Source organism: Nyctereutes procyonoides, unplaced genomic scaffold (assembly GCF_905146905.1).
Source record: "Nyctereutes procyonoides isolate TBG_1078 unplaced genomic scaffold, NYPRO_anot_genome, whole genome shotgun sequence".
NCBI lineage: Eukaryota > Metazoa > Chordata > Mammalia > Carnivora > Canidae > Nyctereutes > Nyctereutes procyonoides.
Genome location: NW_026575046.1, coordinates 68,291,471 through 68,310,333, shown reverse-complemented (window position 1 = coordinate 68,310,333; position 18,863 = coordinate 68,291,471). Strand labels below are relative to the sequence as shown.

The following is an 18,863-nucleotide window of genomic DNA, read 5'->3' as shown; positions in this document are numbered from 1 at the left end:
ATTACTTGGGTTTTGAGTATTGAGTTGTATCACTTTATATATTTTGGGTACTTAACCCTTTATCTGATGCAATTTGCAAGTATCTTCTTTCATTCAGTAGATGGTCTTTTAATTTTGTTGATTGTTTCCTTTGCTTAAAAGTCTATTACTTTCAGAGGTGTGGGGTGTGTCAGTTAAGTGTCCAACTTTTGTTTTGGGCTCAGGTCTTGATCCTCAAGGTTGTGAGATTAAGCCCCGCCTCATGTCAAGCATGGAGTCAGTTTAAGATTCCTCTCCCTCCATCCGGCTCCTTGGGAGGAAACTGCTTATCCCTCAGCCTATGTCTCTGCCTCTCTCTATGGGTCTTTCATGAATAAATAAAGTCTTTTAAAAAAACAACAACATTATTCTACAACTTTCTAAATTTCAGGAAAAGTTTACTTGATTAAATAAGAATGGGATTATTTTAGAGCAGAATTTAGTCAAGAGTATTTGTTCCTCCTTACATATCGAAATGGGAATCTTTGTGTGTAGTTTTGAAGCAGTATCAGAAATTATAAAGAAGGGCACCCTATTTGGCTCAGCGGTTTAGCAACCCATTTGACCCAGGGCGTGATCCCTGCATGGAGCCTGCTTCTCCCTCTGCCTGTCTCTACCTCTCTGTTTCTCATGAATAAAACCTTTAAAAAAAAAAAAAAACTATAAAGAAGGCATCTGAAAACTCACTTATTTAAAAAAAAAGCTAAACAATAGTGTACTCAATTATTTGCTTAGGGGCACCTGGGTAGATCAGTCAAGTAAGCGGCTGCCTTTGGCTCTGCTCATGTTCCCAGGGTTCTGGGATCAAGCCCCTCATTGGGCTCCCTGCTCAAGGAGAAGGTGCTTTTCCCTTTCACTTCTTCTCGTGCCCATAAATACATCTAATAGTTAATCTATTTCCTCATTGTTAACCTAGTGAGTAAAAATTGATGTTGTGAATGAACTTGCATTTTGACTAGTAAGGTTTAGTTTCCTTTAAATCTTTATTAATCATTTGTATTTCTTCCACGAAGTCACTCTTCATAACCATCTTGTTTTGTTTAGGTTATCTTTTTCTTAAATAAAGTTCTATTATATAGTTTGCCATTGTTTAATCCTAGGGTTTTTTGTTTTGTTTTGTTTTAGTTTTAGTGCTTGACTTATGTTTGTACAAAAGCTTTACATTCTTAGCAGGCCAAATCTATGTCACCAAATATTTTGCGTTTTTCATGTTGCTATGGAAGCCTTTCCTTACCCTACTATTATAAAAATAGTGTCTCCTATGTTTTCATAATTTTATATATAGGGCAGCCCCAGTGGCTCAGCGGTTTGGCGCCGCCTTCGGCCCGGGGCGTGATCCTGGAGAACTGGGATCGAGTCCCGCGTCGGGCTCCCTGCATGGAGCCTGCTTCTCCCTCCTCCTGTGTCTGTCTGTCTGTCTGTCTCTCATGAATAAATAAATAACATATTTTAAAAATAATAATAATTTTATATATAGATCCAGTAGTTAATTTGACATTTTTTTCATTGATTTAAAGTTCCACTTCATTTTCTACATGTCCATTTTTTTGTTGACATTGCTCATTAACCCATTAGAGCAGAACTTTGCTAGGCATATACTACTTTGCTTTGACTTTAAAGAAAATTTCTTTTTTTTTTTTTAAAGAAAATTTCTAAATTTAGAAGGCCAATGCATTAAAAAAAAAACTTAAACACTTAACAGTCTGTTTTTTGGAAATAGGGAGATTAGACAGCTGTATTTAAACAGCTTTAAACAGATTGTTTTTCTGTTGCCTATATAAATATGACTAGAGGCTAAATTTGCCTGTCCTAGTAGAAATGTTTCTTAGTCATTTAGTTTCTTTCTATGCCCTAAGGATATGAAAATAGTATTAACCTTACATTTGCCTCTTTAGAAATTGTAATAATAATTTAGTTTTTTCAGGGATCCCTGGGTGGCGCAGAGGTTTAGCGCCTGCCTTTGGCCCAGGGCACGATCCTGGAGACCCGGGATCGAATCCCATGTCGTGCTCCCTGCATGGAGCCTGCTTCTCCCTCTGCCTCTCTCTCTCTCTCTCTCTCTCTCTCTCTCTCTCTCTCTCTGTGACTATCATAAATAAATAAAAATTTTAAAAAAGTAATTTAGTTTTTTCAGAACAGTCTTCCCTGCACCAGCTTTTTTTTTTTTTTTTTAAAGATTTTATGTATTTATTTGAGAGAGTGAGAGAGCACAAGTGCGGTGCACAGAGGGACTAGCAGACTCCTTATTGAGCCGGGAACTTGATACAAGGCTCAGTCCAGGGCCCTGGGATCATGACCTGAGCCCAAGTGAGACGCTTAACCCACTGAGCAACCCAGGCACCCCTCTCTCAACCAGTTTTTATACACATAGTAATGACTTGTCCTAAACCATCCTAGACCAGATTATTATTTAGAATATCCTAGGTTAAAAAAAAAAAAAAGAATATTCTAGGTTATTGCTCTTGATCCTGGCCTAACCTGCCTTAGGGGGTTCCCAAGCTTCTCATGGGGAATTTCAATGAGTTGTCCCATCTGGATCAAGTATTCAGACAATAAATTTACTATGTGCTTTTCAGAGCTATTTATAAATACTCTTTTAAGGCAGCATAATTTATAACCTGGGATAAGGGAATTCTGTCTTAGATTTGCTAGGAAATCTTTTCCTAATGAGAATCATAGTGATCTATTTTTCTCTACCTCTTCTCTGAAAGTGCTATCCCAATGATCAACCAATTTCTTAACTCCCAAAGATAATTCTAGGTCCTCATAACCTTTCTTCAGCAGCTCAAACTATTGGTTACACTCCCTCCTCTGAGAAGTTCATGTGTTGCTTGGCTTCTATAACACAGCTTCCCCCATCACTCCTCAGCTCTTTAATCACCCTGTCTATATGATAAGTCTTCTTGGGTGAGCCTTATTTATGACCATGCCTTAAGCAGTCACCAGCATTCTAGTGACTGTGAAATCCTACCACTTTCCTGCTTCTGACTAGCATATAGAGAGAGCAGGGAGCAGACCTAAGGGTGATGTTTGGAGGTGAGGGTCCAGGAAGGACTTTGGGGGTATATTGACCCTTGAGCTAAATCTTATATACAGAGCATTCATCATCTTAATGTCAGAGATCCCAGAAGTAGAACCAACTATGTATAATAATTTAATAAAGGAGGTTTTATAAATCACAGAAACCATACAGTTGGCACCAATATTTTTAATAGTTGGAGTTATAATAGCAGAATGCAATCTTAAAACATAGGAAAAATACAGAAATATGAAGAGTGATAACAGTAGAATTGACTTATAAATAGAGATTTTAATATGAAAAGTTATATCTAATACGTTAGTTAATAAGAAGGACTTACTTTTTTTGTAGTTGAAATCCTGCCTCTTTCTCTCTGTAGTATGTTGAAATGTAGCAAACAGGGACACCTGGGTAGTTCAGTGGTTAAGCGTCTGCCTTCGGGTCAGAGCGTGCTCCTCGAGTCCTGGGATTGAGTTCCAAGTTGGGCTCCCTGCATGGAGCCTGCTTCTGCCTCTGCCTCTGCCTCTCTCTCTCTCTCTGTGTGTGTGTGTATGTGTGTGTGTGTCTCATAAATAAATAAATAAAATCTTTTTTTTAAAAAAAAGGAAATGTAGGGATCCCTGGGTGGCGCAGCGGTTTGGCGCCTGCCTTTGGCCCAGGACGCGGTCCTGGAGACCCGGGATCGAATCCCACGTCAGGCTCCCGGTGTATGGAGCCTGCTTCTCCCTCTGCCTATGTCTCTGCCTCTCTCTGTGTGTGTGTGACTATCATAAATAAATTAAAAAAGTTATTCTTTAAAAAAAAAAAAAGGAAATGTAGCAAAGAAATAATTAGGTATGGGGATAAGTATTCAGAGCATATGACTGTCCAGTCACTGGCAGTTTTTGCTTTATGATGCTTTTATTTTCTCAGCATTTAAGTGTTCTTTCTTGATTTAACAATACAGTATGTTGAATACCCAAAATAATCTTGAGATAGAAGAGCAAAGTTGGAGGACTCAAAACTTCTCTATTTTAAAATGTATACAAAGCTAAAGTAACCAATAAGGTGTGTTATTGGCATAAAGATAGACATATCGATTAGTGGAATATCAAGAAATAAGCAATTTCAAGGTGTCTGAGTGGCTCAGTCTGTCTGTTAAGCATCCAACTCTGATCTCAGTGCAATGCAAAGTTTTGATCTCAGGTTTGTGAGTTCAAGCCCACATTGGGCTCTACGCTGGGTATGGAGCATAATTAAAAAGTAATTACAAATTACTTTTTAATAATTAAAAATAATTAAATATAAATAATTATATATTATAATTATATAAATATAAGTAATTAAAAAGTAATAACAAGGGGTGCCCGGGTGGCTCAGTCAGTTAAGTATCTGCCTTCAGCGTGGGTCATGATCTCAGGTCTTGGGATCGAGCCCCACATCAGGGTCCCTGCTAAGCAGGGATCCTTCTTCTCTCTCTCTCTCTCTCTCAAAAAATAATAATGAGCCATTTATGGTGAATTGTTCTCAATAAAATTGCAGGACTATTCCTGTAGAAAAGAGGTCTTTCTTTTTTTTTTTTTTTTTTTTTTGAAAAGAGGTCTTTCAACAAGATGATAGGATGACTAGATATCAATATACAGGAGAATGAATTTAAGCTCTTATCAAATACCACATCAAAAATTAACTCAAAATGGATCATAGATTCAAATGTCAGAGCTCAAAATATGAAATCATTAGCCAAAAGATGAAAATGTAGCTGTAGATCTTTGTGAGCTTGGATTATGCAACTTTTTTTAGATTGAACACTGAAAGCACAGGTGACAATTTAAGTTGGACTTCAAAATTTAAACTTTTGTGTTTCAAAGGCTCTTATCAAAAAAGGTCTGAGAAAACTAAGAATGACAGAAAATATGTACTAATCAAATGTCTAATAAAGAGCTTGTATGGCCCCCTTGGCTGGCTGTCAGCCGAGCATATGACTCTTGATCTCAGGGTTGTGAGTTTGAGTCCCCTGTTGGGTTTGGAGATCACCTTAAAAATGGGGGAAATTTATTTATTTATTTATTTATTTATTTATTTTTTAGGATTTTATGTATTTGTTTATGAGAACAGAAAAGCAGAGACAGGCAGAGGGAGAAGCAGGCTCCCTTGGGAGCCTGATATAGGACTCAATCCCAGGACCCTGGAATCCCGACCTGAGCCAAAGGCAGGTGATGAACAATTGAGCCCACCAAAAATATAAAATCTTTATGGGGCGCCTGGGTGGCTATCAGTTAGGTATTTGTCTTCAGCTCAGGTAATGATCCCAGGGTCCTAGGATTAAGCCCCATGTTGACCCCTGACCAAGGAGTCTGCTTCTCCCTCGGTCTACATCTCTGCTTCTCTTGTGTGTCTCTCACGACAAAATAAATAAAATCTTTTTTAAAAAATATACATTCTAAACTAAAAATAAACAATGTATTTGAATAGTCCTTTTCAGAAGAGGATATCATCTGTATATGTGCCAATAGGCACATGAAAATATGTTCAACATTGATCAAATCAAACTCCAAATGGGATGCCTCTTTACACTAGAATGGCTAAAACTAAAGGACAGACCATAACAAGTGTTGTGGAAGATCTAAAGAAATTGGAACCTTTTGTACATACCTAATGTGGTTGTAAAATAGTTGTTCCACTTTGGAAAATGGTCTGATGGTTCCTTAAAAGTATAAACATAATTACTATATAACCAAGCAATTCGACTCCTTGGTATATACCCAAGAGAAACGAAAGCATGGGTCTATAGAAAAACTTGTTGCATGAATGTTCTTAGCAGAATAAATTACAATTGAAAGAGTGGAAGCAATCTAAGTGACAATCAACCAATGAATGGATAAATTTAAATGGCCTGTCCATGCAATGGAATTTTATTTGGCAGTAAAATGGAATGAAGTACTGATAAGTGCAACAAATATGAATCAACATACATTAAGTAAAAGAAGCCTGAAATAAAAGTTCAAATCTAGTAGAAGAAGCCTGAAATAAGGGATCCCTGGGTGGTACAGCGGTTTGGCGCCTGCCTTTGACCCAGGGCGTGATCCTGGAGACCTGGGATCGAATCCCACAAGGCTCCCGGTGCATGGAGCCTGCTTCTCCCTCTGCCTGCTTCTCCCTCTGCCTGCTTCTCCCTCTGCCTGTGTCTCTGCCTCTCTCTCTCTCTCTCTCTCTCTGTGTGTGTGTGACTATCATAAATAAATAAAAATTAAAAAAAAAAAGAAGCCTGAAATAAAAGGCCACGATTTAGAGGATTCCATATATATAAAGTAGTCCAAATTAGTAAAATGAATAAATAGAGAAAATTGATGAAGTCAGAAAAGGGAGAAATGTGACATAATTTCTAAGGACTGGGGAGGGGGATGGAAATGTTCTAAAATTGTATAGTGGTAATAGTTGACCAATTCTGAGTAAACTAATAACCACTGAATTCCTTTCCTTCCTTTCTTTCTTTCTTTCTTTCTTTCTTTCTTTCTTTCTTTCTTTCTTTCTTTCTTTCTTTCTTCTTTCTTTCTTCTTTTCTTTCTTCCTTGAGAGTGAGCACATGAGGTGGGGGTAGTGGGGAGTGGAAGAGAATCTTAGGCTGGCTCCATATCTGGTGTGGAGCCCAATAGGGAGCCCAAGGTAGGCTCAATCTCAGTATTCGGAGATCATGACCTAAGCCAAAATCAAGTTGGATGCTTAAACCAATTGAGTCACCGAGGTACCCCTAAATTCCCTACTTTAAAAGGATGGGCTTTATGATTTTGAAATTATATTTCAGTTGAGTTGATATCAAAGACAAGTGGACTATACTTATAAAAACTATTTAAAACATTTTTTATTCCAACGTGTTCAATTTTCTGTATGTTTTTAGTTAACATGATTAACATAAGAATGCTTCATGATGTTGCATTAGGATATAATTTCATAATATGAAATAGAAATTATACAAATACATATTTTTAAATAATAGAAAAGTAGTCACAGACATTACTCAGAATTTTATATGCATCATTTACCATCTAATGTGATTGCCATTGCCATGTGGTCATAAATTCAACAGTTTACAAATTAATACACCCTCCAGCTACAAAATAATGTGTTGTTGTTTTTAAGATTCATTCATTCAAAACACACAGAGAGAGGCAGAGACCTAGGGAGAGGGAGAAGCAGGGCTCCCCATGGGGGGACTGGATCCTGGAATCCCAGGATCACGCCCTGACCTGAAAGCAGATGCTCAACTGCTGAGCTACGCAGGCATCCCTAAAATCTTTTTTTTTTTTTTTTTGAAATGAGTTTTCAACTTAATAATGTAACTTACATTTTTGAAATTTTCATAAAATGCAACCATATTAGTTTTTTGTGCTTTTTACCCATCTATTCAACAAATTTTTATTTGATGAGCTGAATTCTGTGCTCAGAAGCCATGTGTGCAGTAATAAAACCAAAAGACATAAAATAGTGGCTAATGTTTATTAAGAACCTAGCTCTGTGCTATTATAGAAAAGTTAAGACACTTGCTAAATCCTGATGCAGTAAATTGACTAAATGATTTCAGGTTTGTGTTTTTCAATTTAGGGTTAGGTACACTTTTTAATTAACTATAGCGTACATACAGAACACTGTAGAAATCCTAAGGTCACAGAATTTTTCTAAATTGAACACCTTAAAAATAAATAGATAGATAGATAGATAGATAGATAAAGTGAACACCTTTTAAAAAATAAAGTGAACACCTTTGTGTGACTGGCATCTGAAACTACTGAAACTACTAGCACTTCATTCAGAAGCACTCTTCTACCCCCTTCCTGTTACCCCTTAAAAGTACTCTCTCTCCTTCTTCTAACATTATGGACTAATCATGTCTGATTTGAATGTTCTATACATAGTCTTAAAGTCATTATTCTTGTCTTGTCTTTTATGCAGCATTAGAATTGTAAGATTAATTTATGTTTTCTGTAATTGTATATCATTCTAATTCTCATTGTTTTGTAGTGTTCCATTATCATAAATAGGTAAAATTTATTGAGTTACTCTTCTGATGATTGACATTTGAGTTGTTTTCAGTTTGGGATAAATACGACTATGGATGCTGTCTTTGGGAATTATAAGAATACATTTTTGTGTGATATATACCTAGAAATGGAATTGCCTAGAAATGGGACAGGCGGTGGGGAACAGCGTGTGCATATGTGCAGTTTTGGTTGATAGTAACATGTAGTTTTCCAAAGTGTTTATCCTTTTTTATATTCACTTAAGTAACGTACAAGTGTTCCAGTTCTCCAAATCCTTACTAATGCTGGTTGTTTTCTTTGTCATTTTAGACATTCTACTTAGTATTAGTACCTCTTTAAGACCTCTTTCCTCTTTTTTTGATATTAAGTATACAGATCAGGAATGTTATATGGTCACATTGTGAGCTGGAACTCTAGAACTACTTCATCTTTCAAATCTGAAACGTTATACCCATTAAATAACTCCCAATTTCCCCACGATCACAGCCACTATTAACCACCATTCCACTTTTATGTTTTATAAATTTGACTACTTTAGGTAGTAGTCATATAACTGGAATTATACAGCTTCGCTTTTTTGTGCCTGGCTTACTTCACTTAACATTATATCCTAAGGTTGCTCCATATTGTAGCAATTAACAGGACTTCCTTTTTACATCTGAATAATATTCCATTATATGTATATGCCACATTTTATTTATCCATTCATCTGTCAATGGACATTTGAGTTGCTTCCACCTCTTGGCTATTTTGAATAGTGCTGCTATGAACATGCATATGCAGATAACTATTTTAGTCCTTGCTTTCAGTTCTTTTGGATGTATACTCAGAAGTTAAATCTTGGATCACATGGGGATTCTATTTTTGATTTCTTGAGGAACTTCCAGACTGTTTTGTATAGCAGTTGTACCATTTTATAATCCACCAACATATGTGGTGCTTTAAAATTTTTTTTACTTGCTGCATGACTAGTAATATGGAGCATATTTTCATATGTTCATCATCTGTTTGATATTCTCTTGTATTGAGCCTATCTGATTTTTTTGGCCAGTTTTCTATTGTGTTTTTATTGCTCACTTGGAGAAATTTTTTTTTAAGATATTTTGGGTAAAAATATTTTGTCAATTATATGTACTGCAAATATTTCTCCTACTGTATTGCTTGACTTTATAGCTTTTTGTTTTTTGGTTTGTTTTTTTTTTTTAGATTTTATTTATTCATTAGAGACACACAGAGAGGCAGAGACACAGGCAGAGGTAGAAGCAGGCACCATGTGGGGAACCTGATGTGGGACTCAATCCTGGGTCTCCAGGATCATGCCCTGAGCTAAAGGTGGCACTGAACCACTGAGCCACCCGGGCTGCCCAACCTTCATAGCTTCTTGATCCTTTGCTACTTAATGTTTTTGATGAACAGAGGTTCTTAGTTATAATAATCCAGATTTTAAGATTTTAAGATTTTATTTTTATGTAATCTCTACTGCTAGCATAGGGCTCAAACTTCCAACCCGAGATCAAGACTCATATGTTCTCCCAACTGAGCCAGCCAGGCACCCCTATTATCCAACTTCTTTAACTTTTTCCTTTATAATGATTAAATTTGACAATTTATTCTAAAATTGTTTTACCTACTTCAAGATCATTAAGATGTTTTCTTCCAAAAACTTACTGTTTTAACTTTCATATTTAGATCAACAATATAACCAAGCTACTTATGTGAAGTAGGAGTCAAGATTCATATTTTTCCCATAGGGATATCTACATAGTACCATTTTTTGAAAAGACTACTTTATATTACAATGTCAACTGTGTCATAAATCTAATGGCCATATGTATATGCATCTCCTGTACTCTTTATTCTATTAATCTATTTATCTGTCATTGCACCAAAACTAGACTATAATTACTATAGCTTTACAATAAATACTGATAATCTGGTAAACTACTTTGCCTTTGTTCATTTTCTTGCTCTTTAATGGTCGTTTGCATTTCCATATAAATTTTGGCATAACTTTGTTAATTTCCACCCAAAACAAAATAAACTCTGATAGGATTTTGTTTGAAATTATGTCAAATCTAGATATCCATTTTGGGAAAATTGACAGCATTATATAGTGTCTATTCCATTAAAATGGTACTTCTTTCTATTTATTTATGTCATCTTTAATTTCTTTTAATGTCTTTATAGTTTTCATAGGTCTTATTTATACAGGTTTAATACTTGTCTTCCTCCATTTATATTGCTATGAGAAAATACCAGACTGGGTGGCTTCAATACAACAAATTTATTTCTCTCAGTTCTGGAGTTTGGAAGTCTTAGATCAGGGACCCAGCATGGTTGGGTGAGGGCCCTCTTCTCTTTGTGTTTGCACATGTTTTGAAGGCATTGAACACTAATCTCACTGATGAGAGCTTCCCCCTTATAATTTACTTATCTCACAAATGCCCTACTTCCTAATACCATTACAATTGGGATTCAGGATTTAATATATGGATTTTGAGTGGTCACAAATATCCATACCAAGGCAATACTAAAGGTGTTTATTGAACCTAAATCTGAATTATGCTCTATTTTCTGACGTTCCCTAATGGATATTGAAAAATCTGGGGAAAACATAGATACCTAAGAAATAGCATTTTAGCATTTCCCATGCAAAGACTGGATCAATGTAACTTTGTTCTTTGTTTGATAACTTAAAAAGTATCTGGTATAATTTTGTTTGATACAATATATATCATTTTGTATTTGACCTTATTTGAAAGCAAATGTATTCTTATTTGGCTGTAAAAGGACATATAAATATAGAAAAAAATTTTAATATAAATAATTGTGTTTAGGGGGAAGGTCCTAAAGCCAACTCTACTCAAGGGATGCCTTGGTAGCAATGATTGTTAACCATCTGGAGTGACAGAAGAAAGTGATATTGGGTAACTAACATCTTAAGAAGTTTCATCTCAAGTTTATGTAATATTATTATAGCAACAAAATTGAAATCTTAAGTATGCTGTTGGTTGCTCCATTTTGGTCACAGGGGTGGGCACCTTTATCATTTACTGATTATATACTGATTAATGTGGTCAGTGTCTTTGCTCTGTTAATTTGTGATAAATGGAGAGAGTTTTAACCAGAATTGGTTGGTTTTATGTCTTGTCAAGATTTTTATGTAATTCTTTTTGTATGCAATGAGTCCACTAGGCAATATTTTTAAGTATTTTGAGACCTTTTTAGCACCCTATGGGTATGATGCAGTGTAAGATAAATCAATCACTATTCAAAATTAATTGTTGTATTTTGCATTTACCATGTCAACTGAACCACCTTAATCTTATGATAATGTGGGTATGATAAATAATAAATACGGGTATGTGATAGCATGGAAAAATCACAGAAATTGCAGAACATTGCTTTGTATATTAATTATTCTGTATAATAAAACCATTCACCCAAGGAAAAGATCTGTAACTTTCCACAGATGCTAAATTTCAGTGCTGAAGTTCAGTTTTCATAGTGGGAGTCCTTGGTAATTTGCATGTAGCTAGATTTGTCCTATTATGGCATTTGTGGAAGAGCAGAATAGGCGCTTTTCCAGGAGATCCTGTGTTGTCTCTTTTGCAATACTGTATCAACAGTGAAATAAAACAAACTGCTTTGGTCTACTCTTATAAATAACAACCACATACCACAGACTTCTATTCTGCCTATTGTTGGTTAGTCAAGTAACCTGGGATACTCTGATGAATTGTGTGTATGCAGCTAGTCAGAAAATTGAATGTCCTATAAGCTTCAACCCTTTGAGAAATACACGTTTTAAAAGACCTAAAATGCAATGACACAGACCTTTAAACAATATCCATTGCACTCAACTCTAGGTTTCTTGTTTTCTGTAAATAAATGCATTCCACTTTTCCAGGTGTTAAGAAGAGGCAGTGATGAAGAGAAAGTCCTTTGTTTGGTTCGGCAGCGTACAGGCCACCACTGTCCAACTGCTGTGATGGTGGTGCTCATCATGGTATGGGACGGCATTCCTCTTCCCATGGCTGACAGATTGTACACGGAGCTTACTGAAAACCTAAAGTCATACAATGGTCATCCCACAGACCGAAGATGCACGCTCAATGAAAAGTAATCAAATCTGTTTTGTACTGCTTTCCCATTCATTCAGACCTCTATTATTTTAACATTAAATTGTTAACTATCAGTTATACATATTATAGAATTTTAGGTATTCTGAAACTAAAGAATGACCTTTTTTTAAAAAAAGAAATTCAGTTTCATAGCAAGTTGAGACTTTTTAGGGTATTCTTATTTGTTTGTTTTTAATCTCTACATGCAACCTGGGCCTCAAGCTTTCACTATCTCCAGATCAGACCCTGGGGGTTATTTGGGTGGCTCAGTGGTTGAACATCTGCCTTTGGCTCAGGTCATGATCCCGGGGTCCTGGGATCGAGTCCTACATTGGGTTCCCCACAGGGAGCCTGCTTCTCCCTCTGCCTATGTCTCTACCTCTCTCTGTGTGTTTATTATTAATAAATGAATAAAATCTTTTTAAAAAATAAAATAAGAGTCAGACCCTGAGATCATGCTCTTCTGACTGAGTCAGCCAGGCAAACTTAGAGAGTATTCTTTATACTCTGCAGGAAGTCTACTTATCTCTTTCCCCTCTATTCTCCTTGCTTATGCTCTCTCTCTTTGTCAAATAAATAAATAAAATCTTGAAAAAAGAAGATGTTTTTTAAACAGGAAAAAACGATGTCATTATACAAAATATAAACAAAACATATGTATTGTTCCCTCTCTGATCCCTACACAAGACTTTAAGAGTATTCCTTTATGTTTATGTCATCGTTTTATGGGTGTGGGTTTTTTGTTTTTTTTTTTTCTTCTGTCATCATTTTATTACATTATTTTCTCTCCAATGCCAATAATATGCAAACTATTTTTAATGTCTGCTAATTCTTTTGTATGTGGATGCACAGTAATCATAACTTTTGTATGAAGGCACTGCTTTTAAAGATATACATATTATTTTTATCTTCCCAAGAATCCAATAGCATTAGTTTTATTCTATTTCACTCAGTGTCTATCCTAGCATATATATAGATATTTTTTAAGATTTTATTTTTAAGTACTCTCTATGTGGGGCTGAAACTCACGATCCCAAGAACAAGTCTTACGGTCTACTGACCGAGCTAGGCAGTAATGCCTCCAGCAGATGTTCTTTTAAAAAATAAAGTAGGGCGGCCCAGGTGGCTCAGTGGTTTAGTACCGCCTTCAGCCCAGGGTGTGATCCTGAAGACCTGGGATCAAGTCCCACGTTGCACTCCCTGCATGGAGCCTGCTTCTCCCTCTGCCTGTGTTGCTGCCTCTCTTTCTCTCAAATAAATAAATAAATAAATAAATAAATAAATAAATAAATAAATAAATAAAATTTTAAGGACTAATTAAATTAAATTGAGGAATTACTGGTATACACTTTTTTCCATAATATTAGGACTTATTTTTTATTCATTTGTCCTATTTATCAGTGATGTTGATTTCAGAAAATCTGCTAAAACTTCTAGGTCTCAGAATCCTCTACATTTCCTATGTATTCCATTGTTTAAATAACTGTCAGCTGTTAGTTAAACTATGTTTTTCTTTCCTTACCATGTATCATTTCAATTATATAAATGTATTTATTTTTTCGTATTCAGTGTTATCTTAATATCACGTATTTTTTTACTTTAACAATTAAAAACTACTAGTTTTGATATCACAATTTCTATGTATTTTTCATTTACAGATTTTTTTTAATTATGGGAGTTTTTGTGTTTTGTAATCATTATGTAAATAGCACATTCATAATATTAGAAGTTTCAAGTATTATGGGATTGGAAACCACAGAGTAAATGTTATTCCCTTGGTTTCTTATCTTTATTACGGATATTCTAACCATTGTCATCCTTACTATCATGTATGTTGGGGCCTCAGAAATGTCCCCAATGTGCAAAAATAACCAAGTTCCTTAATGAAACAAACTTTCAGTTCAGTTTTTCCATTTATAACCTTAATAAAGGCTTTCTTTAAAATTAACAAAGCAATTTCACATTAAATATGTATTATCCATTATTAATCTTCAGAGGATTATATCAATATCAGTTTATAAATAATAGAATTAAAGTCCAGAGAGGTAATGAGATACTCTCATTTTCATTTATGATAGGGAACAGATCCAGGATTTAAAATGCAGATTCTTTGGGGTGACTGGGTGGCTCAGTCAGTTAAGCACCCAACTCTTAGTTTCAGCCCAGATCATGATCTCAGAGTCGCGAGATTAAGCCCTAGGTCAGGTTCCTAGCTGAGTGTGGAGCCTGTTTAAGAGCCTCTCTCTCTCTCTTTCTCTTTCTCTCTCAATAAAATAAGTAAAATGCAGACCATTTCTTTCTTCTCAGGCATATCCAAATCAAATTATGGGTACTTCTGTATAGTTTATTACTGTTTATTTGGATTTACAATCTTGAACAATTTAGTTAAAAACTTGCTTATATTCAAGGACAGGTAGCTTTGGGTTATTAATACTACTTAAGATAAAATAAGTAATAAAATAATGTTAAAATAGTTTATTAGCCATCTATTCTTCTAAAGTTACAGGAATCTGAAATGTTCTGTCTAAGGCATTGGCCTGCTTTATCAGTTCATTCCGTTGCAATCTTACAGTCGTACCTGTACATGTCAAGGAATTGATCCAGAGACTTGTGGAGCTTCGTTCTCTTTTGGCTGTTCATGGAGTATGTATTTCAATGGATGTAAATTTGGTAGAAGCCCAAGCCCAGAAGATTTAGAATTGATCCAAGCTCTCCCTTACATGTAAGTGTTCTTTTTTACTTTTCAATTACACAATAAATTTATAAGTACATTCCTTAAAATATTTTCTAAATAGTAAAACAGTGAAATATTTAAAAAGTAGTAAAAAAACCCATAAGAATATATATATTTATATATATATGTAAATAGTTTAAAATTCTCAATAAATTAGGTAAAGTCTTCAATTACCAACCCAAATTCCAACTATCCCTGGTTCCCTCCTCCTTCTCCCTTAACCCCAGAGATAATCATTGTTAAAAGAACCTAGAATTTTATATCCAGCCAAAGTAGGAGGAATAAATAAAGCCATTTGCCAACATTTGAAAGACTCAGAAAGTTTACTACCCACAGAACTACTATGAAAGAATTACTAAAGGACGTAATCCAGAAAGAAGATATATGAAACCGGAACCAATCTGTCCGGGACACGAGGCCATGGTGAGCAAAGAAATTAGTCAACCTTACTGTTAAGTTTAAATAAGTTGAGTACTTACATTTTTTTAAATTAAAATAACAACCAATAACTATAATTCCATACTCTTATCAACTCAAGGGTGGGTAGGCACTGGGAGGGGGTGGGGCACCCAGAGGAAATAAGTGTGGTATGTTTTATGGTTTGTTTGGAGTGGGGAGGATTTAGATACTAAGATCAGTGTTTTTCAAACTTTGAGCTATGACCAAGTATAAAAAGCATTTTATATTTACAAACTGCTATATAATAGGTATATGTAAGTGAATAATTAAAACCATCAGAAAATAATACTTCAGCTTCTATGTAAGAGAACATATTAAAATATTAAAAAATTAATATCCGGTCTAGCTATTGCTAAGGATTACTATGATTCACTATAATATTTTATATAAAATTTCATTTTCTTTCATTAAATGTTAGTTGTTACCTACTAAACTGATTTCATGGCCCACAAATGAGTCATGACCCACAGCTTGGAAAACACTGCTCTAGATGTTATTAGAAAAACATATATTTGAGAGAGAAAGTGTATGCTTTAAGGTTTTTTTAAATCAACAAAAATAGAATTTTTATATTTGAAATAGTGGGGAAAAAAGTCTATAAAAGATGACAATCTGAAAGGGTTTTTAAAAATCATAAAAATGCAAGATAAATAGGAAGCACAAAATAAAATAGGAATAAATCCAACTATATAATACAATAAATATAACATCTTTCGAGAAACTCAGAATTAATATTAATCCCTGCAAAGAGATAATCAGAATTATTTAACATTTTCTAGAGTTGCCATCTACTGCAATTAAACAAGGAAATGATTCCAGAGAGCGAACTATCATTTGCAGATCATGGACTGTAGAAGAATTCTAATAAGTATGTTAGGGGTGCCTGACTGGCTCAGTCGGTAGAATGTACAACTCTTGGTCTCAGTCATGAGTTCAAGCCCCATGTTGGGTGTAGAGCTTACATTTTTAAAAGAGGGTATGTATTAGACCTTTAGGGAGAAAACTAAAAATTGAGTAAAGTACATATAAAACACCTGATAATGGAAAAGGTGCTATGTTCAAGCAGAAGAACACTTGGTAATGTGATATCCGTTCTCCCTTAAAATAATCAGTTAAATGTTCTTTCCAAATATTATATTATAAAACTAACAATATATAAATTTACTAGTAATATTTATATGACCATTAAATTTTTATTCTACAACAGAATAATATATAAATAATGAGTATCAAATCAGATTTTGTTTCTGGTCATTTTAAATATTGAGTAACATCTATGTAGTGCTTATAATACAGAAAGAAGCATTTCTCATTACAGAAACTGACAGAAGGCCAGTTTGAAACTCAGCAGACAAGGGAGAGTAAGGTGAATGCAGTGGCCTTCTAAGTGATGTCAAACATTATGGAAGATAATTGAAGGATTTTGATGAGAGTAATACAGTTATACTTGTCTTTGAAAGAGATCTCTCTGACTTCTCTTTGAATAATGGATTGGAGTTCGTAAGAATGTGTTTCCCAAGATGAGCCTGCCTTAAGAATAGTACAGACAAAGGATAATTGTGACTTAAAATATGGCTGTGAGGGAGGAAATGGTGGGCAGTGGTTCGTCTGGAAGGATTTTAATTATTAGATGACAGTGCTATGGCTTGATATATAAGAGTATGTGGAACTAGAACTGAGTTTCAAAAGGGCAGATAATAAATTCATTTTGGAACCACTAGATGAGAGATTTCTATAAAATCCTTTGCAGCAGGTGCCTGGGTGGCTCAATCTGTTAAACATCTAACTTCAGCTCAGGTCACGATCCCAGAGACCTGGGATCTGGCCCACATTGGGATCCCTGCTCAGCAGGTAGCCTGCTTCTTCTTCTTCCTCTGCTGCTCCCCCTGCTTGTGTTCCCTTGCTCTGTCAAATAATCTTTTTTAAAAAATCCACATGGGGATATCAGGTTAATCATAAGAATCTGAGGGCACCTGGGTGACTCAGTCAGTTGAGGATTAGACTCTTGGTTTCAGCTTCAATCATGATCTCATGGGTCTTGAGAACAAGCCCCACATCAGGCTCCACATTCAGTGAGGAGTCTGCTTAAAGATTCTCTCCTTCAGCTCCTTCCCCCCTTGTGTCCTTTTTCTCTCTCTGATAAATAAATCAATCTTAAATAATAAAAAGAAGAAGCTCAAGTATGATTTGTGATCTAGGTCGTAACTGTAGCTGTGATTTGTGGGGTTTTTTTGTTTGTTTGTTTGTTTGTTTGTTTGTTTTCATGAGAGAGAGAGGCAGAGACCTAGACAAGGGAGAAGCAGGCTTTTCACAGGAGCTGGATGCAGGACTTGACCCCAGACCCTGGAATCACGACCTGAGCTGAAATCAGCCACCCAACTGCTGAGCCACCCAGGCGTCCCTATAGCTATGATTTGTGGTCTAGGTAGTGGATATATGCCACTATATCCTAGGGATCAGGTATAGGATGAGAAGAGCATGGGAATGTAGGCCTGAGCCCTAATAGGTAAAGATCTGATAAGAAACTTTTATATCTAACTTGCACATTCATTCTAATGAGACAATTAGAAAGTCAGTATATTTACATTATGTTTAATGAGACTTAAATTTGTAAGATGATACCAATGGTCAGCTCTCAAGCTTTATTTCATTTGCTTCTATGTACGTACTTTATTTCAACATTTCTACACTAAAAGAGATATTTCATGATGCCTCATTACTCGGGCTGACCAGATGGTTCATAATCTTGTCATCGTTAAGACGACTCCTAATATCTACTCCACCTAATATTTCAAGTGTTAGGAACCATAATCATAATATTTTCAGTAGGTACTTAAATCACAAATGTTAAGTTTTCCCCAAATAAATAATTAATGGGTGAGTATAGTTAGGAAGTGTTTCTAAAGTAAGGTCCTGACTGTCTTGGCTATATTTATGAAACTATATTAAGTACCAGATACATATGTAAGACAGATAAAAGGAACAGAGTAATCTAGATATAGACCTGATGTCCATAAATTTCTTCTTCAATGAGCACATGAACCTAAATCTGTGGGACACTACAAGGTTATCACTGATGCTTTACAGTTGCCCAAATGGGTTTTGTAAAATGTGCTCAAGAAATAACTTCCTGGGATGCGTGGGTGGCTTAGCAGTTGAATGTCTGCCTTTGGCTCAGGGCATGATCCTGGAGTCCCGGAAGGGAGCCTGCTTATATCTTTGCCTCTCTCTCTGTGTCTTTTATGAATAAATAAAATTTTTTAAAAAAGAAAGAAAGAACTTCCTATGTCTACATTGCATGTGGCTTTGGTTTTATAATAATTTACTGCAAATCATAGTGAACTAATCCACATGAAGGTCTTGTTTCAGTGTTCTTGGCATCCACCAAATCTCAAATGAAGCAGAAGCATCAAGCCTTCATAAGTGTCTCATCCTTGCTCTCAGTTCCCCTTCTTTAGTCTCCCTTGGGTGTGACTGATCATTTATCGAGTCTT

At 35.4% G+C, this 18,863-nt stretch overlaps 1 protein-coding gene across 1 annotated transcript in view; it reads left to right on the top strand.

Annotated features, from left to right (window-relative positions):
• Positions 1-18,863, top strand: part of TET1 (tet methylcytosine dioxygenase 1) — a 139,316-nt gene that overhangs the window by 98,489 nt on the left and 21,964 nt on the right. Inside the window, 4 exon segments of the mRNA XM_055325620.1 lie at positions 11,963-12,174; positions 14,749-14,855; positions 14,858-14,898; positions 15,247-15,333. Of these exon segments, the coding sequence (XP_055181595.1) occupies positions 11,963-12,174; positions 14,749-14,855; positions 14,858-14,898; positions 15,247-15,333 (447 nt within the window).